Below are 10831 nucleotides of genomic sequence, written 5' to 3' on the forward strand. Positions count from 1 at the left end.
TTGGAGGGTTTTCCTTGACGTCAGCATCATTCAACTCTTAATTCATTTTTTTTCCACTGACTATATTTACTACATTACCTGTAAGAATTGACCTGTAGTCATTTCATCCTGAAACCTGAATTACTGAGGGACCTTTGATTTGAAAGCTTTGGTTTGAACTGTCAGTTTAGGGTTTTGACAGCCCTAAGGGAAAAAAAATGGCCATGTTGCTTAGTGTCTGATCCTACTTTTGGGGGTACTGCACTTAAACAATGCCCAAGGAGTGCAGTTTGGGACAGAGTAGGGGCTGCATCCTGTGTCAACCACCCTTCACTGGAAATTTCCAGTGTACTCTTCCCAGCCTGCTTAGAAGTGTCAGGCTGCTGCTGTGGGTGACTACAGTCACTGCTGTCACCCAGACACTGCCACTGATCTCACTATGCATTTCCTGTCCCAGATTTAGGATCTGCAGAGACACATTTTTTGGGTTGAATAGGAAGGAGGAAGGGCTGAGCAGATAAGGCTGTAATGTACAGTCTAGCAGTAACAAAATTCCAAAGCATGCAACATGAATAGGAATGCAAAATATGTTATTTTGTTCACTTGAAATCAAGAACTAGGAGAGACTTAAGAACTAATTTTGGTTTTGAGAGAAGTCTTTCCTGGAAAATATGTTGATAAGGAAAGTTAGTAATTTTCCCTCACCCCATTTCAAAGCCTTTATTGCAGTCCTGGGCATTCCTAGTTCCCTTTACTCCACTCTAGATATGGAAAGATTCTGATTTGAAGTCAAAGAAAATTAAAACTTTATAAGTGATAGTGTAAAGCAATAAAAACAATGTTGGAATCAGTGGAGTTTCTAAGACATTGAATGACCAGTCAGACTCTGGCTAGTTGGGCTACAGAGCTGATTTTGCAGATGTGATGTGTTCTAAAAACATTCTGTGCCTTGTTATGGCAGAGTAGTTCCTCGGTGCTTTGAGTTTTTACATAATTATTTACCTACTTAAAGCAGAGATATAAAACACTTGTCTCCTTAGAATTTCACTCCATCATTTGAAGGGTATATATGTACCAAGGCATAGACAAAAAGAGTAGTGTATTTAAAAAAAAAAAGGCAATTCCAAACCCTTATTGTCTACCACAGAAAGTTACTTGATTAAGAAGTTTGAGTCAGTTTAAAAATCTAATCAGAAGATTAAACAGAAGCCTCCAATGTGTTTTTGTGCTCTTGGTGTAGATAACCAGCTGAATCTTAGCTGCCAAACCTGTCTTTAGACAGCTGTCTTTAGAGCTGTAGCTGAAAATCCTGGTGGGATATTTAAGATTTGGGGGTGGCAACAGAACAAACCTTAGAACAGTTAAGATCCCCTGGCATTTCTGAGTATTGCAGACCTTTGTGTGCAATGTCAAGTAGCTTGTGATTGCCCAGGAGTAACATGTATGCAAACAGTTCTGCTAAATACATTTCTGTAAGCTGCTAATGATCTCCCTAAACAAGCTTATCAATAGCCTGTTCCTTGGATAAGGATGGTGCACCAGATGTGCACTGAGTCAGGTAACTCTGTTGCTTTCCCACAACCCCAGTCCATCCCCCTGCAGGAGGGCAGCATGTCTCTGTAGTGATATACCAGCCATGTGTGTCACTTAAAAAGCAAGTGTCTAAATTTATCATCTCTTGCTTGACCATGTTCCAGCTTTTCCCTTTTCCTATTCTCTCCTGCAGACATGACACCTCATTAATGGTGCATGTGTGGTATTACAACTCGATGGTTTGTTTTATTTTACTTTTTTCAGAGCTACCTTTCACTCTGCTCTCTATCTCTCTCCACAGTTGTGCAGAAGTAAGAGTGATTCTTACTTCTTTTTTTTTTCCTTTATTTTGTTTCTGTTTCTCTTTTTCTTCCTTTTTCTTTTTCTTTAGTGGACTGAAAATCAAAGCTTTAACCCTTGGCCCTTATGCAAGCCTGAATAGTTGCTGTCTGAATAGTTAGAATTCATAGTGTTAACTTTAACAATTTAAACACTCATATGCTTGTAAAAGTATTCCTAGGCCAGCCAACAATCTCTGCTTTGAATACTAAATACCACTCAAATTTAACTGCTCTTTATAGTTCAGTATTAGAAGGTCTCTTAATTTACAGTAATATATGCCTTTTGACTGCACCAAAAGTAGTATTTATTCAGTCTGCATGCTTTCAAACTCGGATTGTATTTCAGGTAACAAAGTAAATTGACATAATGTTTTCTACCATCTCAAATTGCTATAGCTGTCTCTGCAATGCATTCTTATTGACATTTTTGCCAAATTGGCTGTGATATTAGTCTAGCTGGCATTGCTGTTCTGTGGTGTCAAAACAGAGTTGGTATTGGATAGGAAGAGAAATGTACTTAATTTGGCTTACTATATATGGGGCATTTCTTGCTAAGATTTAAACATACTCAATATTAATGTAAAATTTAAAAATAATCTTAAGTGTTTATTGGCTGTATGGATTCATAAAATGTCAGTAAAGGGCTACAACGGGTACTTCTGCAAAGTCAGTATAGTCCGAGTTTTTGCATCCACTGTACCTTACTGTGTGTGTTTTAAACTTTAATGCAATTGTTGTTCTTGTGGTATTATCACATCTGACGTTGTTCTCTTTACATTTTTTAGGTTTTACTGCGATCACAACAACTAATCCCATTTGGTTGGTAAAGACACGATTACAGCTTGATGCCAGGTATGGTGACAATGGGAAATATCACTGCTGGGATGAAGTTACACCGAAGTGTTGGGATGTTCTGCATCCCAAAATAGAATTAATTTTTAAACATTCAGCATTTCAGATTTGGAAAGTTGATGCTGATCTACCTACAAGTTGTACTCTCATATTTACTATTTTAATCTCCATTCTGAGGTATGCTTGAAGCACTATAGTAGACTGGCCAGAAAACTTGGAATTAATTACAAGGTTAACAGTCTCATTAAAATAAGTAGATTTTGGTGCTATGTGCAACCTGATGTCATCTTGTGCCTCTGCTTGTTTTTTACTGAATAGTCAGTTAAACTTCTTAAACTACAGGACTTTAAAGAAATTAGGGAAATTATGGATTTCTTGTGCACAGTATTTCTCTGCATTATATCAAGCACATTGTTCACGTCGAGACCTGAAGAAGGATCGTCTTTGTATAATACTGCAGTTACCTGGGCTAGTCAAGCATGTACTACATTCTCAGCTCTTCTAATTCAGTTGTTAATAGAGGCATAAAAACACTTGGTCTGTGGGATTATCCTTGCCTGATCTTGTTTCTATTGAAGTTCTCAAAAATGATCCCAGTAAGAGCTGGAGAAGGCTTATGTTCTGTTCTCAAAGTGACATTGCTTTGGCCTTCAAGACAATGTTGTGCATCTTGGGCATCAGAAGAGCAAACACTTGCAGCAGTCTGTCAGTGCACCAGTCCAGGTGTACAGGCATATGTGGGGACTGGGAGTGTCCCTGTAGCTGCAGCTCCAGCTGCTCTTCTCACCAGCTCCTTCCCAGTTTTCTGCAGTGCCTTCTACCCAGCTTACTCAGTCTCCAACTTGTAGCTCTATGTGCTCAGTCTTTCTCTCAAACCTCGTAATGTTCATTGCATTTAACATTGCAGGTTCAAACCATCAAGACTTAAATTCTGCCATCCAGTGATGCCTCTTACTGCTTATATAATAGTTGCTGCCAGGGTCTGTCTTGTTCTGACAGTGTCCATGAGTTATCATAACTTCTTACAAGGTTATTTGCTGTTTTATTCTGTGACTGTCTCACTCAGACCCCTACTGGCACAATCCATATATTCCAAGTGCCTGCACTCACAGCTGTAGGGAAGCACATCTTGTGCAGTGTTGTAATGGTTTTGTGTATCTGTGTACAGTGTGTGTGGCAGGTTGAACCTGGCTGGATGCCAGACACCCACCAAAGCTGCTCTGTCACTCTGCAAGTGGACAGGGGAGAGAAAATATAACCAAAGGCTCATTAGTTGAGATAAGGACTGGGAGAGATCACTCACTGAATACTGTCACAGGCAAAACAGACTTGACTTGGGGGATATTAATTGAATTTATTATGAACAGAATGAGAGTAGCAGGATCATGAGAAGTAAAATAAATCTTAAAAACACCTTCACCCCACTGCTCCCTCCTTCCTGAGCTCTATGTCTTCCCCCTCAGCAGCACAGAGGGATGGGGAATGGGGATTGTGGTCAGTTCATCGCACATTGTTCTTGCTGCTGCTCAGGAAGAAGTCTCCCCATGCTCCAGTTTGGGGTCCCTCCCACAGGAGACAGTCCTCCAGGAACTTCTCCAGCATGAGTCTGTCCCACAGGCAACAGTTCTCCATGAACTGCTGTAGCAACCTGCACTCTTCTGTAGAGTGCAGTCCTTCAGGCACAACCTGCTCCAGCGTGGGTCCTCCACAGGGTCACAAGTCCTGTTAGGACCCTGTTCCAGCATGGGTTTCCCACCTCCTCCCCATCCTTCTTCACTGACCTTGGTGTCTGGATAGTTGTTCCTCTCACATATTCTCACTCTGCTCTTCTCTGGCCACAATTACATCTGCACAGTAACTTTTTTCCTTCTTGAATGTGTTATCCCAGGGGCATTACTATCATTCCTGATTTGCTGGCCTTGGCCTTGGCAGTGATGGGTCCATCCTGGAGCCAGCTGGCCTTGGCTCTGCTGGACATCGGGGAAGTTTCTGGCAGCTTCCCACAGAAGCAACCCCAGTATCCCCCCTGCTGCCAAAACCTGGCAACATAAACCCAGTACACATGCTAAGTATTTCAATATCCACAATTCAATTCAATAAGCAAGCTCAAAATGGGAATAAAATTTTATTTGCCAAATACTGCTTGATACAGTCAAGTCTAATGAGCATTTTCCTTGACATCAGCAGTGGCTTAGTTGAGTCAAATAACAGCTACCAGTGTTGCATTGGTTGAGGTGCTAGTTGTTTGCTGAGAGCTGTAATGCTGTGGGGCCTGCTGTTCAAACTTTGTAATTACCATGCTATGGAGCGCTTTATTTCAGGCAACACTTAGGGGAAATCCATTATGCAAAAGAAAATGGTGATTTTTCTCATGAGTCACTGACACTGACAGCCCATTTGGGAGTCTGTTTCCAAGCAGTTTAATCCTTTATTGCAGAGTTGGGGGGGCTTAGAGCTGTTGAACCCGTCTACATGATACTTTTTTCTTTAGTTAGCATATGAAGTTTGGCTTGGATTCCATGTAATGCTTTACCTGTGTTTAGTGCTAAAGGTCTTTGAGACTTTCAAGTTCTGTGTGTTCTTAGCGGTATCTGACTTGGAGCTTGTCAGCATCAGTGTTGGATATTTCCTAAGTCTCCTCATCACTCAAAGAAAAACTGTTTAACTGTTGTCCAGTCCCAAGTTGCACCAGTTGATATATGACTTGTTTTCTCCTTTTAGGAATCGTGGAGAAAAGCGAATGAGTGCTCTTGAGTGTGTCCGAAAAGTTTATCGATCAGATGGTGTTAAAGGCTTTTACAGAGGAATGTCAGCGTCCTATGCAGGCATATCTGAGACTGTTATTCATTTTGTTATTTATGAGAGTATTAAGAAAAAACTGCTGGAGTATAAGACTGCTTCTCCCATGGACAGTGAGGATGAGTCAGCAAAAGAAGCATCGGACTTTGTGGGAATGATGATGGCTGCTGCCACTTCCAAAACTTGTGCAACATCAATAGCATATCCCCATGGTAAGTGGGGCATGTAGAGTTGAGAACCTGAGTCAGATCCACCAGAGGGAGTCTTTTCAGTGATATTTGTAGCCGGCTTTGGTTCATTTGCTCAAGAAATATTTCTTTGTCTGAAGCTTTTCACATCAGATTTGGCAGGTCAACATGAGTGTGGTATTCAGAAATGGAAGTGCTTTAAAGTGGGCATCTAGCATGGCCTTCTCTTAGGAAATCTTTATTTTGCCAAAGGTTTACCAGGGTATGGCCTGAAGTACTTAAGGAGATCCTCTTTCAATTGGAATCTATCTACTCAGCAATTTTCCGTAATTTTCCAGCAAGTTCTTGTCTCCCTTCTAGAAAAACAGGCTGTCTAATTTGTGTTTCAGTTGCACTTGATTCTCCTGCAAAATAATTGTGTATCCATGAGGTTTGTTAATGAATTGAATACTAAACCAGTGTCAACTTCTGAGCTAAAATGTAAGCCCAAACAACAGTCCTTTTCTGGGCTGTAACTAAGCAAAACAATTAGCCTTGTTCAGTCAGGTATCTAATGCTGCTGAAAATGTAACTTGTTTTCTTCTCTACACATACTTGGTTTGCTACTCTTTTTTTTTTTTTTTTAAAGAGGGATTCTGAGATTGAGAACTTGAGGAGGGGGATTTTCATGTAACAAATCACTGATTGTTTCTAGGAAAAATAATGCAAAGTGGTGAATGTAACCACATGTGGTTTTCTTTGTACAGAGGTTGTACGAACAAGACTAAGAGAAGAGGGAACAAAATACAGATCTTTCTTCCAGACACTGTCTTTGCTTGTGCGAGAGGAAGGGTACGGATCCCTGTACCGAGGCTTAACCACGCACCTGATCAGACAGATCCCAAACACAGCTATCATGATGTCAACCTATGAAGTTGTAGTCTACCTGCTTGATGGATAGCAGTGTGACAAGGCTTCCTGGAAGAAGGTGGAAGATGGAAAGACTGGAGTGGACCACTGAATGTCAATGCTAATGTGGTGGGCAAAAGGAACGCTATATCAAGAACAAGCAGCTGTAGACAAAACAGAAGGTTGATTGTGGGCAACTATGAATAATTTTGCTGCCTTATTGTGTGGTCTCTTGGCAGTGTGACAAATAGGAACTGCCGCTTAGGGAATGCCTTCATACATTTCTTAATTCAAAATTATTACTTCCTTTTCATCTGTTAAGCTAGACAAAGCCATGGAGTCATCTTCAGAGACCTGATGGGTGAGGGAGGGAAGATAAGATATGTTCTTGGGCAGCCTTATTCACTTTTCTTAGTGATTGTTCTGTTTTACTTCACAGTAACCTGTTGGAAGAATGGACAAGACAGTACTTTTGTAGATTTCTATACCTGAAGGTTCATAAAGAGACTGAGGTAGTAGTCAGTGTGTAAAGTTTTCCATGTTGCTACCTCAAGACAAAATATGGTGCAGGGACCCAGAACAGAGTTATTTCTTCACTACAAAAGGTGATACTTTTTGTAGTTTTTAGTTTGCTTATGGTTGGATTTCCCCCCCTTAAATTTTGAGCAGTGTTGTAGGTTAGCAAGAGAGATCTGATTACTGAACTCTTCAGGTTATCAGTCTGTTAATACTGGATGTATGTGGATTTCTGGTTCTGCTGTATCGTCCTTTTTCTTTTCTGGAACTGTTGTTAAGTAGAGAGACCTATGAAACATTGTCCTATATCATCAGTTTTCCTTGCCAGCCTGTTCAGGTCACTTACACAGCTAAGGAAGAAGTTGGTGAATGCTACTTTATAGCCTTTTTAAGGATTTGTAATGTGATCAGAAATCTTAACTAGTCCAGCCTCCTGTTTGTGAAGACAGGATTGACACAGATAGTTTAATGCTGCCTAAGCACAAACTGTATTACCCTTAAATGTCTGGATTACCTATACTTTTATGGAAGTACTGAGAGAGAGCACATATCACTGTGGCTAAGGTGACCAGAAAGCAGAAAACAGTTGAAGCTGTGATAGATTTTTCAGTGTAGACAGGCTCTGTGCAGAAGGATGGAGAAAATTGCAGTTGAGATTTTCTTGAAAGCATTCCCCTTGATAATTGCTGTATCACGTCTGTCAGCTTGAGCCTGTGTCCTGAACTGCAGCTGACAGTGTAACCTTGTCCTCTACATTGTCTGAATATTCAGACATTGTTTTTACTCCATAAGCCAATAGCAAAACAATGCCTTGCATTCAGCAGCGAGGCTTAGCTGGTTTTTTGTCATAATTTACGGAGTGTTCCAAAATCGTACAACTGGAGTGTTAAAAAGTTGAACGTTACAGGAACTTTTACAGCTTTCTAGATGTCTCTGCAGTCTGCATCCATTATCCTTAGGAGGAAGATGATCATTATAAATTGGGGGCAATAGCTTTCTACTCATAAATGCTGCTACACTGGCATGGACAGAACTGTGCTATCAGCTCTTCCAGTGTGGTACTTCAGTACACTTGAACTGTGCGTTGTGTGCAATGGCTTTATTTTATGAATGACTTCTTATGCACTTTGTGGCCTTCTTAGGGCTTATGAATTTTCTTCCTCTTACTGATTATCTGTAGCCTAACTGTGTTTGAAATATGCAGTTGGGTTTTAAGCAAAGCATGTGGTTTGATTTCTGTGTAAGCTGTGCAAGAGTTCATGCTGTAGATCCATAGCATCTCTGCAGTGGTTCTGTAGGCTCTATGTAAAAGCTCAAAGCTTGCAGAACAATCAGTCTGGGTTTTTCTCACTTTCTTTCCTTAATTTTGACCCTTGTCATGTTCTCCACAGTCAAAGTCCTTGAGTATTTAATGTAATTTTCTATATTAATTGCTCATCCTCTAAAAGCCATCCATAGTGTGTACAGTGACCTTGCAATGCAAAATTGACTTCCTTTCTTGGAAAATGTTATCTTTTTGAAGACATAGTATGGTCTGAGATGTGACCATGGTGACTTGATTGTCCCAAAGAAGTGAAAGGAGTGCTTAAATGTGTTCTAAAGTGGGCTTTTTCTAGTGATCTTTCCAGGAAAAGTCTGGAGTATTCATGACTCTGACCTAAGCCTTGCTGTTATGCCATTGTTCAGGAATAGTGACTTACTGTAACTTTTGTTGTGTGGAAAGTGGGTCACTCTCCAGGCTATCCAGGTAGTTCAGTCACAGCTAAAACTTAGATTCAGCTTTGGAATTCATGAACATGGTAATCACTTGGATTTGCTGAGGCTTCATGAGAGTTACTCTCCTGTTTGGATACATTGTCCCTTGGTTCCATGTTCGTCTCCCATGAATTCCCTGAGTACTGTGTGTGTGCCTTCTCTGGGGGAGAGCAGAGCCCCTTGGGTTGATATGGACACGTTAACAAGGACAACTGAATACGGGAGGCAGCAGCTTAAAGTAGACAATCAGTTTATTATTCCACTTCTTTAATAGATGTTCCAGCTTTGTTTTAAATTTCAGGGGTGATCTTTTTGATTTACTTTACATAACCAAACATAACCCCAAAATTTCTTGGGATTTTTTGCTATTTTTTAAACTATTAGTACCTGCAAAGTTACCTCTGAAATATTTCCCAAAGATCTGTAAATTATTTATATAGTTTTCTTCATATTTATTATAAAAAGTCAAAGGGAATAAAAAGATGCTACATTCAATAATATCTTTACAGAGCCGAAAGGAGTGCATTTAAACTGGTCATCTTGATTTGTATTTGAGTGTCGTGTATTTGTGTCACGCTTGCCTGTGCTGGAGGCCAAGGTCTGGGATGTCTGAACCTCGGTAGTTAATTGGCTTCCCGCTGTTTCCCTCGCCTGGGTCAGACCGAGCTGCTGGGCCCGCTGGTTGGGTGCGGAGGCTGCAGTTCCCCGGCGCGGCCCGCAGGTGGCAGCGGAGCACGCCCGCTCCGCAGAGCCGCGCCGGGAACACGGCGAGGAAAAGCCGTGGAAAACTGATTCCCGTGAGCGCAGACACATTCCCGAGCCCCTCCTGTCCGCTCGGCTCCTGCGGTGCTGTGTGGAAACAGCTGAGCTGGGGTGTCTTGCGGGGGGGCTGAGCCCAGCCTTTTACCTGATGGATAGATTTTTTATTTTTTGTCTGAATTTCTGGTCTGCTCCTCTGTGTTGTTCGAAGTAGGTTTACAGTAGGGAGCTGTGGAGTTCTTGGTTGTTCTGATTGTAACTGAAACATCACCTGTCCGCTTGTATATTAACACTGAACCGATCTAGTTCTCTGTTTACATAATGCACTCCGTATATTCCCTTACTGATTGAGATGTTAATGACATCTGATTGTTTGTTAACGACAGTTTGTTATTCTGTCTTTCTTATGACCTCTGTAACATTCCTCAGACTGTAGCATTGTAAAAGGATGCTTCCAGAGACAAAACATTGGAGAGCCTTTATAAGTGTTGCTTCCTGTTTAAACTGTTCAAATTTGGAAACAAGCAGAATGCTGAAGCTTGCCTAGGTAAATGTACTTTTTTCAACTTTCTGTTTGTTAAGACTGAGTTATGTTTTTTCAGTTCTTCTATTTAAGAGTCTGCCTACCCTGCATATGTGAACATAACTATGCCCTCAGAATCATAGCTAAACACTCACAGATGACAGTTTGAGAATACTTCAATGCTCATGTGAGGTTTGCTATTATTCTTGCATACATGTAGTTGGCTGTAAACTATGTGCATTTACTCTGTATTTATATAGTTTAACTTTTTTGTTTGGATTGCTTTAAACTTCAAAGCAAATTAAAATGATGTGCTTCTCTTCAAATGTTGCCTTCTGTGCTAAACTGTACACTGTTTTTAACCTTTGAATTTTTCTATTATTGATACATACCAGTGCCTGGAGAGTTGTAATTAAAAATGAGCAATTCATTAGGAGATCCTAGTGAGTCATTTTATCTTGTGCCATTTTATAGTAGCTGGAAAGAGTTGTATCTGTATTGTACCTATAATATGGTCTTCTGGGAGGGATTCGTGGATGACTTAAACTAGTAGCATGTGTCTGTGCAGTTGATTTGAATACTGCTCCCTCTGCAGAACTAAGTGGTTCTGCCTGTCAACTGAGATTCAATAACTAGTACAAACCACTGCTGACAAAAATAAGAACGAAGGGCAGTAATTCCTTAAAATCTTCAGAGTT

The 10831-nt window shown here is 40.6% G+C and overlaps 1 protein-coding gene across 1 annotated transcript in view; it reads left to right on the top strand.

Moving 5' to 3' along the window:
* SLC25A36 (solute carrier family 25 member 36) overlaps positions 1 to 10569 on the top strand; it is a 32469-nt gene extending 21900 nt beyond the window's left edge. The window contains exons 5-7 of the mRNA XM_064666559.1: positions 2639 to 2705; positions 5427 to 5716; positions 6439 to 10569. Of these exons, the coding sequence (XP_064522629.1) occupies positions 2639 to 2705; positions 5427 to 5716; positions 6439 to 6632 (551 nt within the window). The 3' untranslated portion in view covers positions 6633 to 10569. The remainder of the gene's footprint in view (positions 1 to 2638; positions 2706 to 5426; positions 5717 to 6438) is intronic.
* Positions 10570 to 10831: the final 262 nt, after the last annotated feature.

Source organism: Pseudopipra pipra, chromosome 10 (assembly GCF_036250125.1).
Source record: "Pseudopipra pipra isolate bDixPip1 chromosome 10, bDixPip1.hap1, whole genome shotgun sequence".
Classification (NCBI taxonomy): domain Eukaryota; kingdom Metazoa; phylum Chordata; class Aves; order Passeriformes; family Pipridae; genus Pseudopipra; species Pseudopipra pipra.